Here is an 18,951-nt window from a genome sequence, read left to right as displayed (position 1 = left end):
AGAAACTTTCCCATCCTGTGATGTGAGCTTCCCGAGGGAATCTCTAATCCCCCAGTTGGATGGATCAGATCCCTCCCCAAAGTTCAAACCCATCTTTCATGGATCCAACAAATCTACCACTGAATCTAACCTAGCACCCTCCTCCAGTTCCTACAGTATGTTTGGATATTGTACTTCTGACAAGTGTAATCTTTGCCCAAAAAGAACAAGAGCAAAAGTGGGGGGTTTCTATGCCTGCTTTGTCTCAAAAGATTCCAGCACGAAAAGAAGTGATTTGGTATAACCTCGTTGGTACACGCACATTCGAGAACTAATCTTTGTTTAATAGACAGTGAAAATATATATAAATGTAAAATGTCATTATAAACACGTATATTTAGTATATATACATATTTTTAAACCAATAATGTTTTATGTTATAATTTTACAAAATAAACATATAGATCTTTAAAAGAAATCTTTATTTTACATCCGCATACTTAAACTAATGTTAAAAACATGAAATGATTTGATTTTCTTTTTATTTTCTAATTTGAACTTGGAATAATAAAACATTAAACTTGAGAATACTTGGTCCTACTTTCAGCTTTAATTCTGCTTTACGATCAGGGCATTCTGCACTTATGTATTAAACATAATTTTGCAATAAAACTATATTAAATTGCACATATATTCATGATATTAAACTATATACTACCTTCAACACAGAGAATCTGCAGGCTTGTTTAGAATAATTATTCAAATGGAATCTACAGAGTACAGACTCTTTATACACACAATATATTTTCCAACAAACTGAAATATTTCAGATTTTAATTAATAGAAAATTGTATATTAGGATAAAATACTGAAATTTTACAAAATACAGTTTTTGTATAATATAAAAGGGTAATTATGGAATTTATCAATTTTTCTTTTATAGTCACATTAAAAAATATCATTTTGTCCTTTTTAAAACTCCAAATGCTAGTATCTGTTTGACAACTACCTTGAATTTAATTCTAAATATGAATTTTTCAGTTGATCAATAATATTTTCAATAGTTTAGTTAAAGTTTTACACCAAGTTATGGGGATTTTGACATTTTGTCGAAATTCCCCGAAACTTGAAAATGTTAATACGATATATAGACTAAATATGTAATAACACTGTATAAAATGATTAAAATGACGTGGTAAATTGGTAAACAGGTAAACTGGTAAACTGGTAAACTGGTAAACGTGTAAACTGGTAAACTGGTAAACTGGTAAACAAGTAAACTGGTAAACTGTCAAACAGGTAAACTGGTAAACTGGTAAACTGGTAAACTAGTAAACTGGTAAACTGGTAAACTGATAAACTGGTAAACTGGTAAACTATTAAACTGGTAAAATTGTAAACTAGTAAATTGGTAAACTGGTAAACTTGTAAACTTTTAAACTGGTAAACTGGTTAACTTGTAAACTGATAAACTGGTCAACTGGTAAACTGGTAAACTTGTAAACTGGTAAACTGGTAAACTGGTAAACTGATAAACTGGTAAACTGGTAAACTGGTAAACTTGTAAACTGGTAAACTTGTAAACTGGTAAACTGGTAAACTTTTAAACTGGTAAACTGGTAAACTGGTAAACATGTAAACTGGTAAACTGATAAACTGGTAAACTGGTAAACTGGTAAACTGGTAAACTGGTAAACTGGTAATCTGGTAAACTTGTAAACTGTAAATTAAGGGGAAGTAAAGGAGGTTGATCAAATGAGGGAGAAAAAGGGGCAGGACAAGTTATTGAGAGGGAAAGAAATGGATAAGATAAGGGTAGGACAAGGGTTAGACAAGTTAGACAAGGGTTAGACAAGGGTAAGACAATGGTTAGACAATGGTTAGACAAGGGTTAGACAAGGGTAAGACGAGGGTAAGACGAGGGTAAGACGAGGGTACGACGAGGGTAAGACGAGAGTAAGACGAGGGTAAGACGAGGGTAAGACGAGGGTAAGACAAGGGTAAGACGAGGGTAAAACGAGGGTAATACGAGGGTAAGACGAGGGTAAGACAAGGGTAAGACGAGGGTAAGACAAGGGTAAGACGAGGGGTAAGACGAGGGTAAAACGAGGGTAAGACAAGGGTAAGACAAGGGTATGACAAGGGTAAGACAAGGATAAGACAAGGGTAAGACAAGGGTAAGACGAGGGTAAGACAAGGGTAAGGCAAGGGTAAAACAATGGTAAGACAAGTGTAAGACAAGGATAAGACAAGGGTAAGACAAGGGTAAGACAAGGGTAAGCCAAGGGTAAGACGAGGGTAAGACGAGAGTAAGACAAGGGTAAGTAGAGGGTAAGACAAGGGTAAGTCGACGGTAAGACGGGACGGAGTACCCCCTTATTTCACTAAGGGGGGGGGGGTCAATGAACTGACACCCCCGAAACCACCCAGGCTCCTGGAAAACTACCTTTTTGCACTTCTATGATTAAATTTTCTGGAAAAACATTTATTTCGTGAGGACTAACTAATAAATGGCGGGGGAGACGTACAGACAATTCTACAGCTAGGGTGCTTGCGGTATTTGCATACCACATTCAAAATAACAAAAACGATAGAAAAGTTTTAACCAATAGTTGTTTAAGGATGTTTTTTTGTTTATTAAAAATATATTTATCCAATAAAATTTTGTATAAACTTTCCTTAAAAAATACATTTTTTTCATAATCTCCGGAAATCATTCAATATTCATTTCCAAGAACAATAAGTCAATCTTAAACATTATCTTTATACAACAAGAAACATTATTATTTAAAGAAAATACATTGTTATAATAATATTCTCTTAGTAAAAAAATAATGATGTTTTCTTAACCCTAAACAGGCAGGGGGGGGGGGGGCGTTTGTGCACCCCCATATTTTTTTTTGTCCAAGCACTCTAATTTTGTCACTATCACCGTGAAATTTTGTGACTTTTAATGAATAGTAATTTTAAGGGTAGGGTACAGGGCAGTAACAAATCCGGTCTGTGTAAAAAAAATTAAAACAAAAAAATATCTTATTTTTTTGGCATTTTTTTCAACTTTGCCTTGCTGAACTATGAAAGTTATCGGTCTAATTTTTTCAATAAGCTGGCCTTGAAAAATTGGGCTATGAATATGTATTTCAACCCTATGCCTATTGGGGGGTACACATAGATTCAGACCCCCCAGCCTTTACAGGGTTAAGAGTCTTATCACCTAACCCCCCCCCCCTCCCAACCCAACTTTTAGTAATTTGACATAAATATTATATATGTATAATATCTTTGCACCCCACCCCCTCTCGTCCCTTCCCAGGCTTTTCTTACAGTTCAGCATCCATCATCACCTTAACCCCCTCCCCCACATCCTTCTGGACACATTTTTAAACTTTTCTTTTCAGAATTATAGAATAACACCCCTTGCTAATATTTTTAGAAGGTTTTCATCCCCGGCCTTACGGAGTTTTTGTTAACTTTTCTTTACAGGGTTGTTTATTTTAAACAAAAAAATTGTCTTTTTAATTAAGATGTCCCTGCACTCTCATATCCTAGATCTTTAACCTTGAGTTCTATGAGCTCCTTGAGCCAGCTTTGCTAGATTATTCTTCAATGATTGAATAAATTATGTATTGTATTGTGTAGTGTTGTATAGTGTATACATTTCTCCGCATTTTCTTCATAATAAAGAAAAAAATCTATATTACATTCAAGCGTTCTTTTTTTATGGGATAGTTTTTATTCAGTCGTTGAAAGCCCAATTAAACCAGGCATGATGAAAGTTAGTAAGGTTTATCCAAAATTTTCTGTAATTCAAACATTGTATCATATAAACTCATCTGTCTTTTATACCTTTTCAAAATTAAATGATTTTTCTTTAGGGATATTAAAGCATTTGTGTGTTTCTCTTTAGTCAGATAAATAGCTGGGATTCATTAATAATACTCAATTATCTGGAATTATAACATCAAAAGGGACTTAAATATCATAATTAGAAATTTAGTTGGAAATTATTTTGGTTAAAAATGGCGTACATTCAGTAGACCAAGGTTGTAATGCAAGGAAAGTTATTTCAGTGGTGTGCGCATCTTTTGTACTGCAGTGTACTGTCTCTGGGCTGTAAAGTAAACACGACGGATGTCGAAGCCTGAAATGGGATCCATCTTTCATATAAAATATCAATGAAATATTCTGGTCATAGTAAAATATTATGCTAATTATCAAAATTATCAAAATTTAATGGCTTTCACCTCCTCGGATACTAAACGAACACTGATTCATCTATTCTTGCTTACAAATTCCGCCCAAAGAGAACTGGTTTCAATATGTACGCAGAGTATAGGCAACTGCAATTAACTTTCCTTTCATTACAACCTTGCAGTAGACCATGGACATGATTTAATTCGAGAAAAGGTTGAACTATGTATGCTAAGTTGAACCACTTCTCTTGTTCACATTAACGACTTCAACTTAATCTAATAAGAATTAATTAAATTGTTTGATTAAATACTTAAGGTTGGAACTTTTGTACTGTAAAAGAGACTGTGGGCGTAACTTCAAGTGATCCTTTTCTCTTTGCACTGAGGGTCACAGATTTAGTACTTGGAGATATCTGTAAAGTGCGATGGGAGATTGCGAAAAAAAGTTTCTACTGTATATAAGCGCTATTTATTACATAAGTTTTGACCTTTTCTTCAAAAAAAGTGATGATTATTCTTTAAGGTGCAGTAAATTGGCTTTGTTTACAGATAAATCCCCCCTCCCCTTCCTTCCCCTCCGTTCTAACAAATATTTGACCCTGATATATCTATCCGGAGCACAATATTTAGCTAAATCCCCCCTCCCCTTCCTTCCCCTCCGTTCTAACAAATATTTGACCCTGATATATCTATCCGGAGCACAATATTTAGCTAAATCCCCCCTCCCCTTCCTTCCCCTCCGTTCTAACAAATATTTTACCCTGATATATCTAACCGGAGCACAATATTTAGCTAATCTTGTCAGATTTTAAATTAATTAGAAAAGAGTCTTATCTTTTGTTTTGTTTTACTTTTGTTAATTTCACAAAATTAAAAAATGCTCGACGACGTAAAAACACAAAAAAATTATCTCATAAAAATTTTATACTTTGAAAATCATCTTTCATATTCAGCAGATCAATAACTTTTCATATCCAGCAGATCAATAACTTTTCATATCCAGCAGATCAATAAATTTTCATATCCAGCAGATCAATAACTTTTCATATCCAGCAGATCAATAACTTTTCATATCCAGCAGATCAAAAACTTTTCATGGTTTATCTTCAAAATAAATTTGGAAAGGAAATGCTTATTAAACTCAAATCTTTGCAACCTGATTGACTCATTGACCTAATTGACTTGACATTTTAAACATTTGTACGTTAAAAAGTCAAAGTTTAAAAATATCAAGGGTTGAATATCTGGTTGAAAGATAAAGAGATCAGAAAATTAGAGTTTGAAGCAAGAAATCAGTTTATCTTAGAATTTAAATTTTTCTTAGTTTTGAAGCAACTTCTATCTCTATATCTGCTTAATTGTTATCTATAATGCTTACAATATATGTTTACTATTTGATAATCAGCTGGCAACTCAGAACTGCTCAGTGTACAGATGATATATCATGTTTAAGAAACAACGTAGATATTATGTTGTTAAAGGGAAAAGTTACAATTATGTGATTTTTAAATATGATTTAAAATATGACGATAAAAAAAAATTTATCTCCGATCCACATTCTTTGCATTCGGACCTTACCTTTAATGATTTAATGCTTTGACTAAAAACAAAAGAAACTGAGTCCTTGCCACAAACTAAAATTTTCCAATCCATTATTGTTAAGTTACTAAAGGGCTGTGAATATAAATTAAGACATAAAGTTTGGATTGTTCCTACTTGACTTTGGGTGACTGACGTATTTTTGGTAAGAGATCAAAACAGAGAAGAAAATATGCCGAACAATTAAAAAGATTTGTAAAACAGGCACCGTGAACCTAACAGGATTTGACATTTTTACTCTTTAAAAACCGGCGCTAAAATTAAGGGTTTTAATCTAAAAATGGTAAAATGTCTATAAATAAGTCAGGTAAATTAATGTCCAATGTTTTTATTTTAAGTTTTCCCGGCCTTGAAAATTGTTGCATAATTTTCCGAACAGTCTGGATATTTTTATAGATTAAAAATGCGGATTCTAGGTGTGGAGTTCGCTCCCTTGTCAACACCTTTAGAACGGCGGGTCCAGGTATTACCATTATCTTAAACAAAATGGCAGCACAATTTTTTTCCTCATTTATTGCTATGTCTGCATCAATTTTTGATAATTCTTTTATCAACGAAAATCTAAATAGTTATATAAAAAATTCCTATAAAATTGAAAATCTTATCTGTATTTGATATTTTAAAGGAAATAGTTTCACTAGTAGCTAGAAAATCAACCTATTCAGTGTACAGTGTACAGTGTACAGTGAACAGTGTATAGTGTACAGTGTACAGTGTAAAGTGTACAGTGTACAGTGTACAGTATACAGTGTACAGTGTACACTGTATACTGTACAGTGTACATTGCAAAATTTCCAAGTTTCATGTTTATTAAACTATTTTAAATTAAGATTATCAATCGTCTTCCTGTTCCAATCTTTTTTGGGTACCACTGAAAAAAAATCGAATAATAAATTGTTGAGTAAAACAACAAAAGAATAATTTTTCCTATCCACCCTGTAAATATTTATATTTAAAGCTTGTGGGAGAGGAATAGAAACTTGCAAAATAAATCAAAATCTAATGGTTCCACCCTAACACTCAAACCTCGTGGGGTTCAATACAATGAGAATTTCGAGAATATTTTCCTAATATCCAGCAGTGTGAAGTTTCTCGTAAACAATTCTTGCACTGAGAATTCTGGAATAGTAAGACGACTTTTAGAATTAAGTTATGACTTTGAATAGTCCAATGAAATATAGACACAGCAATTGTGCAGTGTACACAAACCCATTTGAAATAATCTATTTAAACTATTTACTTTGTCAAAACATCAAACACTTAATTATTAAAAAATTGTCGTCTTCCTATTCCACAGTTTTCCGGTTCGTACTGTAAGCGTAGTTTCAAGTGACCGTCCTGGACCGTCCATGCGAAGATTGCAACGGTATCCTTCAAAACCCTTATCAGATCAATAATGTGGGAGATATTGTCACTTTTGTAAAGAAACCACAAATAAAAATAAGCAGTTTTTCAAATTATAAAGAAGTGGATATCTAAGTCATACTTGATCAGACAAAGCTTTTATTGACACCGTTGGATTCAGGCCTCGCCATCTTTGCATGGAGGGTCAAACTACGCCAACAGTCTCTTTAAAGTTATTTATAAGTATAAATGAAGGATTCAATGAAGAAGCTTAATCTTACCAAATATAGTATTTACAATTTTTAAATTGTTTAGAAAGGGTTTAGATATTTGAAACAATTACCACAGAAATATGATTTTAATAACTTTTTGGAGGTGTCACAAAATTATTTTCATTAATAACATTTCTGCTATTTATTTTTCTCGGGGCAGTTCTGATCACAAAAGTACTCTTTAATCCTTTAATTGTCTTATCAAAAATGACCAAAATGTTTCTTTTTTTAGCTATAAATCGATTTTTCAATTGTGGTTTCCATATGCAAGTGACTTATAGATTTATGCTTCAAAGACAATGGAGAAAATAAACTGAATTCAACACAAAGATAGAAAAACCCCATTGGGGGAAACTCGCCACGATTTAGCGCGTTAACCTTAAGCGACCCCCCTCCCCAAGTTTTTTCCCTAGCTCTCTCATTTTTGACACTATTAGCTTGAAATTGTTTTACTTTTCCTAAAAAGTAATTTAAAGGATTTTTTCCATTATTTTTAACGCAGAGGGTAGGGTACAGGACGGTAAAAAGGCCGGTTCGTGTTAAAAACATCTAAAATATAGCCCATAAATTTTTTGTTATTAAAGCTACAGATCTAAAATATCTGACAAAAATAAAAGTAAATTAATTTTACATTTTTCCGACGTTTTTTTCAAACATCTCTAGCACCCAAACTATTAAAGTTAGTGGTCTAATTTATAATAAGCTGGCATTGAAAAATTGGTCTTTGCCCATGCATTGCAACCCTATACCATGGGACGCCCCCAGTATACATAGATCCAGACCCCCCACCCATTATACAGTTAATATTTACTCAAAGGTCGCTGAATATCGAGTTCAGTCGCTGAAGCACATAGCGCTGTCCCATTCAAAAGTTTTACCCTGAGATTTTTTCAATCCATGGTGATGCACTGCCATTTTGTTGCAATCTTCCATAAATATTGTTTTCAATGATAAGAATTTTATTTCCGCTGATTCATATCATAGACATAAATAAAAGTAACTTTTAAATATAATCCAGGAATATTCATTCTTTACTAAAATGTAGAAGTGAAACTCTATTATTGTCAACAAAATGGAATACTCGCCCCTAACTCTAATTTTTTAATTTCTATATCTGTATACCAGAAACTGGAATCCTTTTATATTTCAATTTTAATTCAATTGATGAAGCTGAATTTGTAGTTTAAAATATTGAGGTCTTTGACACTTGGTTGCATACTGGATATTTAGACTGTAGCAGTTCTATACTGGATATTTAGACTGTAGCAGTTCTATACTGGATATTTAGACTGTAGCAGTTCTATACTGGATATTTAGACTGTAGCAGTTCTATACTGGATGTCCACATTTCTGTTTTTTGGACTTGGATTTTCAGTTCTGCTCCTCTACCTTGTTTTATTTACAAGGTTTGAGTTTTTTCTCAGCAGTACAGTTTATAAATAAAAATAAACTATTAAAAATTGATTTAAGATTGGAACTAGTTGCTAGGTTGGAGAATGTAGGTTGGAAGGAGAGAATAGGTTTGAGAGGAGAGAATAGGTTGGGAAGAGAGAATAGGTTTGGGAGGAGAGAATAAGTTTGGGAGGAGAGAATAGGTTGGGAAGCGAGAACAAGTTTGGAACTGAGGATAGGTTTGGGAGGAGAGGATAGGTTGGGAGGAGAGAATAGGTTGGGAAGAAAGTATAGGAGAGGACCGGGTTGGGAGGAAAACATAGAAGAGACCAGGGTTGGGAGGAAAGGATATGTTTGGAGGAGAAGATAGGAGAGGAAAGGGTTGGGAGGAGAGGATAGGTAGGAAGGATAAGATAGGTTAGGAGGAGAAACTAGGTTTAAAGAATATTATCTGTCTAGATTCTGGTGGGTATCTGTTCTTTATATGACCTGGTATATTTACGATCTAGACACGTGTAACAGGTTAAAAAATATAATAATTATTCGAGAATGGTGAAAAAATTTGAAAACGAAAAAAATTTCTTATTGTTTTATATTTTCAAATCGGAGCAAATGTTTTTTGAGTTTATTTGCATAGGTTAATGACTCAGGATATCAAATGATCCTTAAATAAAATTTTTTTAATTTAACTTTCTTCATAACATTACTTGGTTGTCAACAAAGGAATTGAATCTTTACCACAAACTCTGATTTTCTAATCTCTATATCTTTGCAACTCAATATTGTTGACCTAAGATATTTCAAAATATGCATTATAAAAGATCAAATAATAAGTGTGAAATACAAAAGGTTTACACCATAAGTTGCTAAGATCGATTAGAAAATCGGAGTTTGTGGGAAAGACTCAATTTCTAAAAAAAAATTCGTGGATTTATTTTCAACCAAATTTTAAATGAGCAAGATTTTTTCAGAGGCGGGAGACATGGCTGGAGTGTCAGGTTTACTATTTTTTTATCAAGGGCTAGTTAAAGTGCTCGGCGAATCGAATTAAAAAAAATGTACTCGGCCGTTTGGCTTGCCATAGCTAACATATATTAAAACTATACAAATATACAATTATTTGAGGGAAGAGAATTATTATACAGTTGAAATTTTTTGACAAGTTTTTAAACTAGAACGTCCAAATTTAAATCAAGCAAAATTATTTTTTTTACACCAAAGTCTTGAAATATTTTTGAAAATTGATTTTAGAAGATGTTGAAGTTTAAATACTTGTGACCTTTTTTTATTATTTTAATTAATCAATTGTAATTTTTTTTTATTTTCCCGCTAAATATTCAAATATGAACAATACTTTTTTTTTAAATGGACTTTCAGCTGCAAAAATATCTAGTACTTTTTTCTCATTCATTTTATTTCTATAACATAAAGCGATTGCAAAGATTTATATTTATATATATGTTTATATATATGATGTTTTGATAACATTTGATTGCTAAGAATACTTCAAAATTAATAAATATTAATTTTGTGTTCCATCAAAGGAAGTGAGTTTTTGCCACAAACTCTGATTTTCTAATTTCAATATAGTTGCAACCCAATGTCGTAGATCTTTAATATTTCAAACTATGAATTCTGTTAGATATCAAATAATGTAAGTTTGAAATATCAATGGTTTACATCATAAGATTGCAAAGATATAGGTTTTACGAAAACTGAATTTGTGGCAAAGACTCAATTCCTTTATTTCATCTTTCCGACTCGTTCCGACTGAAAGGGTATCTCCAGTTATAGAGTGCCATATCCGATCTACAACAGTATACTAAGATATCCTTATTTTTTATACTTGAAAACTGAGTGCTAAGAAACTCTAGTGTACATTTGCATAAAGTGGAAGCTATTGTAGATTTGTACGCGGTTGGTCTCTATGGAAGCACTATGCCAATTTTTTCCCCATTAAGGTAATAAAGAAATATATTAATTATAAAAAATCCTTCTTCTCCTATACTCCAAAGATGAGATTTTAATAGCTTAAACCCGACTAAAACCCAAACTCGGGCTTAGATAGAACCAAGGTCAGGATTGGTTCTGATTCGACCGATGAGAGACTGTTTTGCAAGCTTTCTCTCTGTAGCAGACATAATGCCGTCAGATCAGCTGTGACAAGGATAGGTAAATTTCGAAAGTAGACACATTACTTTCATAGTATGTTTATATTACAAAATTAATAAAATTGGCGTAGAATAGGGAGGAGCTTCGGCAACAGTGAAATACTCCTACAAGTCATTCCCGAGATTTTAAATGTAGAAATATAAAAGATTTTACAAAATTTAAGATCATCAGCTGCTGTAGACTCAAGCCTTAAAGAGAGAAAAAAACCCGAGACGGTTGGTTCTTACTAAACTCAAGGCCATCCAAAACCCGGGTCTTGACTTGAGCTTTACTTGAGTCTAAGCAGACGAAAAGACCGGGTTTTACTCAGGTTTAAGCTTTTAAGATCCCAGCTCTCAGGTCACGTAAAACTATCTGTAAAGAAGTCCATCCTGTCTACACAAGAATATTTTGATTTCTCACTTCTAACCCGTCAAAAATAGCGTAAGCGATCATATGTTCCTAAATATTTGAAGTACAGAGCCCAACAAATAAGTATAAACTAAAAATATATAAAATCTACATAAATGTGTAAAAAGGGTTCTAAAATTCAGACTCACTGAACTTTTAAATAGGACCTCTAGTTTACCGTGATGTAGAAAGGAGAAGGTAGGGGTTTCTTGGAAATATCTGGAAACTTCTCTTCTTTGGAAAACCAAAAACAATATGGCAATTCAAACTATGTCTGAAATTTTATTGAAGATGACTTGAAACTAATTTTAAATGATTTCTAAAATGTTTTGGTTCGACTACATAACCAAATAAATAATGACTAAATACAGTGCATGGTAATAAGAAAAAATGGAATAACGTCAGTTTGACATCGAAGTTTTCGCTCAAAATGGGTTTTAATTATAGGCCTGCACAAAATTGATAAGTGGGAGGGTCTGGGACAGAACTTGTAAACTAGAACGGACGTATTCACTGTAATTATCACTGTATCTCCATTCAAAAAGTTTTTTAGAAACTAACACACATGTTTCAGGCTTGAACCGTTTTAAACCAGATATGACGTCAAATTCAAATGACGTGAAAGTTGAGGGGGTGTGAAGTTCAAATAATTTAAAAAAATTTTAATTTATTATATATCTGTCAGATTATTTAGAAATTTATGGAATTTTTTTTTATTAAATCTACAAATTATACAAACCCCCTTTTTCAGATTCCATATCGTGGGAAATGCCACAAAAACTGTTGAATTATGAAATTTATATGAATTCTTTAGCTTGTTGACTTCGCAATCAAATCAGTGGAAAAATAAAGAAACTTTATTTTGTCAGTGTCTTAAAAGCATTTGCACATTTTTTTTGGCCCCCCCCCCTCTTATCAATTTTGATCATGGATCTTACAGAAAGTGTCTTAACTTAACCTAACTCGTGGCTGCAGCACTCGGCCCCCTACCCTATCCTAGTCGCAGCGCTCGGCCCAGAAAGTGTCTTAAACTAGCCTAACCTTAACTAATAAGGTATATTCCTAGAGGCTAGTGTCGCCCAACTCACAGAGCATTGCATTTTTGCCACAGCTATTTACGATGTTGTTGTACACTTGACGGTACTGCATGTTGCTTGGCTCGCTCCGGGGTTTTGATGCTAGTATATAATAAGATAATGAGAGGTTCCAGTCGGCTTGCTTTACATACGTAAACCTGGGGGTTGCCAGGTGCAATTATACACAGGGGACAGGCGGGTCTCATTGAACTCGCCCAGCCCAGAGTTTTCAAGGAATCAGGCTAAGACTTGGTGGGTACCCTCTCCATTCCCATGGCTAGCTTGTATTAAAATTTGGTCAGGCGCCCAGCAGTGCATGTGGTCCAGGTTCCAGTCGGATTCTTTACATACGTAAACCTGGGGGTTGTGGGGTGCACTTTTACACAGGCGCTTAAGCAAGACTGTCGCACTGGCCCTGCCTAGAGTTTTCAAGGAATCAGGCTAAGACTTGGTGGGTACCCTCTTCATTCCCATGGCTAGCTTGTATTAAAATTTGGTGAGGCGCCCAGCAGTGCAAGTGGTCCAGGTTCCAGTCGGATTGCTTTACATACGTAAACCTGGGGGTTGCCGGGTGCAATTATACACAGGGGACAGGCAGGTCTCATTGCACTTGCCCAGCCTAGAGTTATCAAGGGATTAGGCTAAGACTTTGTGGGTATCCTCTCCTTTCCCATGGCTAGCTTGTATTAAAATTTGGTGAGGCGCCCAGCAGTGCAAGTGGTCCGCCCCAGCTGCTAAAGCTGAAAATCCGAACATTTTTGGCAACTGTCGCACACGCCCATACATAGTTTTCAAGGGATCAGGCTAAGACTTGGTGGGTACCCTCTCCATTCCCATGGCTAGCTTGTATTAAAATTTGGTGAGGCTACCAGCAGTGCAAGTGGTCCAGGTTCCAGTCGGATTGCTTTACACACGTAAATCTGGGGGTTGTGGGGTGCACTTATACACAGGCGCTTAAGCAAGACTGTCACACTGGCCCTGCCTATAGTTTTCAAGGAATCAGGCTAAAACTCGGTGGGTACCCTCTCCATTCCCATGGCTAGCTTGTATTAACTTTAGGTGAGGCGCCCACCAGTGCAAGTGGTCCGACCCAGCCGCTAAAGCTGAAAATTCGAACATTTTTGGCAACAGTATTCATGCACCCAGCCTAGAGTTCGGGCTAAAGCATGGAGACTGGTTGACTTTTTACATTGCAACACGCAACTGGCACAAATTGGAGACAAAATTGGCAGATTTTTTTAACCCAGGGACTGGCGGGTCTTGAGCCCGTTACTGTACCCAGCTAACATTAAATCTTCGCCAGAGTTGGTTTTCCGCCGTCGTAAATGCGATGGCGGGGGGTACACTGTACCACAATAGTATATACTATATGTCCCCGCCATAGTGCAATTGTCGCAGTTTTGATGGCGGGGAATTCTGAACCTCTGTAGTAGAAACAAAATTTTCCCTGCCATAGTATAATTGTCGTACATACGACTTCGGAAATTCTGAACCACTATAGTATATATACAAAATTTTCCCCGCCATAGTACATCTATCGTATATACGACTTCGGAAATTCTGAACCGCTGTAGTATATACAAAATTTTCCCCGCCATAGTAATCTGTCGCAGATACGATAAATACACCGCTGTAGTAGTAAATCCGACAGAGTAGACTAAATTAACGATATCAGATATATTAACCGTTATTTCATGTACCGGCAAGGCTTCGAATAGATCAGTATTTGTCCATCCTCTCAAGGAGAAACATATGTAGAAACTTNCAGTGCAAGTGGGCTGCCCCAGCCGCTGAAGTTGAAAATCCGCGCATGGACAGTGATTGACTTTTTACATTGCAACACGCAACTGGCACGAATTGGAGACAAATTTGGCGGATTTTTTTGAGTTTTCAAGTCGGGCCTTGTGTCTTGTGTATACTGGAACCCAAAGGCTGGTGGCGCCCAACTCACAGAGCACGGGTTTTTTGCCACTGCTATTTATGATGTTGTCATACACTTGACAACAACTATGTGGGTTAGAGCGTTGGTGTGACTCACGACGGCGCCTCAACAGTGAGAGAGGGTTCCTGGTGTAAGGCTGGGATGTATACTCTCAACCTGTATTGAGCCTGAGTGGGTTACAAATGTTCATGCAAGGAATTGGATTCTTTGATAGATTCCTTTATAGGGAGATAGATTAAGAACAGTGATGGAAAGTCTGGACTTAGGCTCGATGTGGGATAGGGTGTCAGTGAGACTCATTAAGATACTTGAACAGTGAGAGAGGGTCCCTGCTGTAAGGCTGGGACGTATACTCTCGACCTGTATTGAGCCTGAGTGGGTTTCGATTGTCCGTGTGAGGAATTGGTTTCCCCGGTAGAGTGCGAGCCGAAAGGTTGGTGGATTGGAATTGGAATTGGAATTGGATTCCTGAATTGTGAAGAAAAATTTGGGTGCATTGAATTAAGAAACACTGTGATGGAGAGTTTTGGTTTAATTTATTTTTGACAGATGTGGGAGCCAGAATTTGCACACTGCTACCATTTAAAATTTTGCAGAAAGAATGGGGAGATCCAAGAAAATGCGCCCGAAATCAGCAAGTAGTGCATTTCTACTCAAGAAACGCTTAGCGTATACAGAGGTATATCTAAATGTGACTTTGCATGTATAATACTATTCTATAAACTGATTTCTTCAGAGTCCTCTCGTACGGGTCCTAGTCCTGTCCGCAACATGCCGACCCTACCTTCACTGATACTCTCTCCTTTTGTTAAAAGGAAAACAAAGGTATGTACCAGAAGGATTGACAGATTGCTTTATTGCGTGGTGGTGCATGGTTATAAGTTGGTGGAGTGGTTCAATCCAATAACAAATGAGAATAAACACTATTTCTTCAGGTTAAGCCTCCCACTGTTTTGAAGCCTGATAATTCCTCCAGTAGATCTTCTGTTCACCTGGCTCCAATACGCATGACAGAAAAGGTTTGTCAATGATAATTTGGTGGTTGGTGGTGCATGATAATAAGTTGGTGGAGAGGTTCAATCCGATAACGAATGAGAATAAACACTATTTCTTCAGGTTACGCTTCCCACTGCTTTCAAGCCTGGTAGCTCCTCCGGTAGTTCTTCTAGTCACCTAGCTTTGAAGAAGGTGAAGGTTAAAGCAGCAGAGAAGGAGAAGGCTGAGAAGGAGAAGAAGGACAGGATGTGGAAGGAGCTTCTTGAGCAGAAGAGGAGAGAGAGGAGAGAGAGGAAGGTGGGGAAGCAGATGGAGAAGCAGATGGAGAAGCAGCTGGAGGAAGAACAGGTTTGTCAATGATAATTTGGTGGGTGGTGGTGCATGGTTATAAGTTTGTGGAGTGGTTAATTCCGAAAACGAATGACAATAAACACTATTTCTTCAGGTTACGCCTCCCACTGCTTTGAAGCCTGGTAGTTCCTCCGGTAGTTCTTCTGGTCACCCAGCTCCTATAGGCATGACAGAAAAAGTTTGTCACTGATACTCTTTATGTGAATTATTTTCATGTGAATAAACACTACTTCTTCAGGATGCTTTGGAGACCTGTAGTTCTCCTGCTCACCCAGCTCCCAGAGGCATGACAGAAAAGGTTGGTCAATGATACTCTTTATGTGAATTATTTTCATGTGAATAAACACAAATTCTTCAGGATGCTTTGGAGACCTGTAGTTCTCCTGCACACCCAGCTCCCAGAGGCATGACAGAAAAGGTTGGTCAATGATACTCTTTATGTGAATTATTTTCATGTGAATAAACACTATTTCTTCAGAATGGTCCTGGTCTCAGGACTCGTCTCCTCCTTAAGCCATCCTATGTGTCAGGGAGAGGAAAGGTATGTTAATGTTAATCTTTATGTGAATTATTTTCATGTCAATAAACTCTATTTCTTCAGACTAAGGCCCCAGCCAGTCGTTGGGTTCCAACCCTCCTGCATACCCCTGACTTGACGACCCCACTGCCTCCTGCAAGAGAAACTCCTGTGAATAAGGGAGCTTTTGCACCGCCCTTTGTGCAGCAGCACACGCTGGTCAGTCCATATGGGGAAGTAGGGGCACCCCCTCTAAATTTAAATTGTCGTGTTGCTTTGAAAAATGTAATGCATAATGAAAAGCGTAAAGGCAATGTCATTGGGCCCAACGCCATGAATTTCGCTCCCTTTCTGGAAGATATCGATTCGCGGACGACCACACGCCCGTTTTCGGTTGTAGCGGGGGGTGGTAAGTCATTGCCTTATGACCCTCCAACGTTTCCTGCGGCTCTTAGTAAGGGGGAAAGGGAGAAAAACAGGGTTGGGGTTTTGGAAAAGAGAAAGAAGGACCGTATGGAAAGGGAGCTAGCTATGAAAGCAAAAGCTGATCGACTCGAAGAATCGCGGCGTTTCAAGGGTAGTCAGCCAGAGACTGTTGCACTGGGACTGTCACCCCACGGGCTGGAGTCTCAAGCTCTGACACCTACAGCTCATCTGGCAGCTATAAATTCAGCTCTATTTGGGTCTGAGTCTGAGGAGGAAGGCGAGGATCCTCCTCAGGTTCATCCTTCGGTAGAGAACAATTTATCTGTGATGGATGAGCTGTCGATGTCAGAGCTTGGTACTCCAGCACTTGTGGTGCCAGTTCTGGCTCAACATTCTCCGGTGTCGTCATCTGATATCTCGGCAGAAAATGTGTCAGAAGTCCCGCGATTTAGAGCTCGCTCGAGGGTGCAACCCTTAGATTCACAGATGGATTTTGATTCAAATGAAGTGGGGACAGTCTTAGCGATGCATCTTTTACCGAGTGGGAAATATCTTGCGGTCACAAGAGCTTCTGTACACATGTTATGTCGGATTTCAGAGGAATACAAGGCTGCTTTTGAAGCTTCACGCAGGGATATGAAAACTCTCCAGCGGAAGCTTAAGTCATGGGGGGTTGAGTTTGAAAATAAAATCGAGTGGACGCATGTACCAATTCCAAATGTAACCCTGGATGGTGCTCAGGCAGAAGTAGTGTGGCAGGATCGCAGTGTTGTAGAACTGTACCTACAAGAGTATTTGAGAAGGGTTGAAGGATTTGGGAAAGCCGATATTGAAGTGTTCCTTCAATACGATCTCGATTTTAGGGCTAATTTTTTGGCTTGGCTTCCGGTGGGGCCCCTGATTCCTAGAAATATACTTCGACGCCTTGAAATTATCTGTAGCCCTAAGTATACACCCAAAGCTGTTGCAAGCGAACTAAGGGAGCTATGGGCGTGGGGCCAGGAGGTCAACAGAACAACAGTTGACCGAACCTGCGATGAGCTCCCTAGATTCAAAGAATTGTGGCAAGGCTTTGTAACTAGCTCTGGGGGTGTACCGCAGGCTATAGAGACTTTCAGGTCTAGCATATGTGCTTGCCTTCGCAATAAGGATTAGAAGTATTATACTCAGTAAGCCAGTTCAGGCATTTACTTCTTGCCAGTTTATTTTTATCCTCTTAAAGGATTTAAAGGCAATTAAGCCAGTTCAGGCATTATAACCAATTCTAGATAGTTCTCAATTATATTAATAGCTAAGTAACTAAAATACCCTAAAAGTTGCTAAAGCTTTATATCGTTAAGTAAAACAAATAGCTCTGTGAGGCTACTTAAAGGATACTAACTCTTAATGACTAAAAAGATAAATAAGTATTTATTATCTAAGTATATTAAAAGCTAGAAATATCTCTAACAATACCACAGAGGTTGCGCTAGCTGCAATGGAGGTTATAACCATCTCATCCTCCGAGGATGACCCTAATGATCCTGGTGTATGGATTCCTGCTCAGTCTGATGCTGAAGTATCTGAGAGCTCTTTGGATGAAGGAGGGAATGATCTTGTTGAAGGAGAGACGGAGAGAGGTGAACCCCAGAAGGGGGATTACAGAGTAGACCCGGATGATGTCCCTCGCCTTGAGGATGAATCTGAAGAAGAGAATGAGGCTCTACCAGGGTTGGAGGCAGATGAATCCTCATCAATTGGAAATGAAGGGACCTTAGAGCAGATACAGCATCAACTTAGAGATCCAATTAAGATCATGGAACAGTTAGGGAACCTAAGGAAGTACCAGGCCGCCTCTTCAGCATAGTTAGTATTCCGCTGGAGTACAGGAAGTGGGGCTTGGGACCAAATACTGATCTCCTAAATATAAATATACAATTATTGATAAACTTGAAATAATATATGTGAACTAAGAGAGTTAAGTATTGCGTTTTAAATTCTGCTGTAGACCGAATCAAACTTGGGGTTTACAACATTACTGAATACCTAGAAATTCTTCCGATATTCAACTGCTGGTCAGCTTGAACATTTTGAGCTTGATCCTCTCCAACTTGATCATCTCTAACTTGATCATTTCTAAGCTGATAATCTTCAATATCATCCTCACAGTGCAGTTCCAGATCTAGATCAGACTCGCTATCAACAGCAGCATTATTACTTAGACCTAAATCAGTCCAAAAACACTCTAAACAGCCTGCTAGAACTTTAAACTCAGAGATAATCTCTGGATTGGTGCATCTCCACTGAGGCCTTAACACTGATA

General features: G+C 37.0%; 2 protein-coding genes across 3 annotated transcripts; both read left to right on the top strand.

Annotated features, from left to right (window-relative positions):
• The first annotated feature begins 6,165 nt into the window (after window positions 1-6,165).
• LOC111714235 (2-acylglycerol O-acyltransferase 1) lies at window positions 6,166-10,821 on the top strand. The gene is made up of 5 exons (XM_023489297.1): window positions 6,166-6,234; window positions 8,705-8,793; window positions 9,239-9,301; window positions 9,751-9,777; window positions 10,686-10,821. Exons 1-5 carry the CDS (start codon window positions 6,175-6,177, stop codon window positions 10,804-10,806), a joined length of 360 nt encoding a protein of 119 aa, XP_023345065.1. The 5' UTR covers window positions 6,166-6,174; the 3' UTR covers window positions 10,807-10,821.
• Window positions 10,822-15,439: 4,618 nt separating this feature from the next.
• Window positions 15,440-16,414, top strand: LOC111714234 (uncharacterized). 2 transcript variants are annotated; one of them, XR_002767917.1, is made up of 5 exons: window positions 15,440-15,703; window positions 15,801-15,884; window positions 15,945-16,004; window positions 16,065-16,247; window positions 16,308-16,414. XR_002767917.1 is itself a non-coding variant. In XM_023489296.1 (4 exons), the coding sequence occupies exons 1-4, from the start codon at window positions 15,602-15,604 to the stop codon at window positions 16,134-16,136; spliced, it is 318 nt and encodes a 105-aa protein (XP_023345064.1). In that variant the 5' UTR covers window positions 15,440-15,601; the 3' UTR covers window positions 16,137-16,414. The 2 variants fall into 2 exon arrangements, 1 of the variants encoding a protein (XP_023345064.1); XM_023489296.1 differs by having other exon boundaries at window positions 16,065-16,414.
• The last annotated feature ends 2,537 nt before the right edge of the window (window positions 16,415-18,951 follow it).

The sequence above is a fragment of the Eurytemora carolleeae genome, unplaced genomic scaffold (assembly GCF_000591075.1).
Source record: "Eurytemora carolleeae unplaced genomic scaffold, Eaff_2.0 scaffold1526, whole genome shotgun sequence".
NCBI lineage: Eukaryota > Metazoa > Arthropoda > Copepoda > Calanoida > Temoridae > Eurytemora > Eurytemora carolleeae.
Note: the sequence above shows the minus strand (reverse complement) of the source record. Positions and strands in the feature narration are given on the sequence as shown.

Coding starts and splice junctions, on each gene's coding strand:
- LOC111714235 (XM_023489297.1), top strand. CDS start 6,175: ATGCGGATTCTAGGTGTGGAGTTCGCTCCCTTGTCAACACCTTTAGAA. Junction 6,235..8,704: donor CTTTAGAACGGCGGGTCCAG/GTATTACCATTA, acceptor CTGGATATTTAG/ACTGTAGCAGTTCTATACTG. Junction 9,302..9,750: donor GATCTAGACACGTGTAACAG/GTTAAAAAATAT, acceptor AGATTTTTTCAG/AGGCGGGAGACATGGCTGGA.
- LOC111714234 (XM_023489296.1), top strand. CDS start 15,602: ATGTGGAAGGAGCTTCTTGAGCAGAAGAGGAGAGAGAGGAGAGAGAGG. Junction 15,704..15,800: donor AGCAGCTGGAGGAAGAACAG/GTTTGTCAATGA, acceptor CTATTTCTTCAG/GTTACGCCTCCCACTGCTTT. Junction 15,885..15,944: donor CTATAGGCATGACAGAAAAA/GTTTGTCACTGA, acceptor CTACTTCTTCAG/GATGCTTTGGAGACCTGTAG.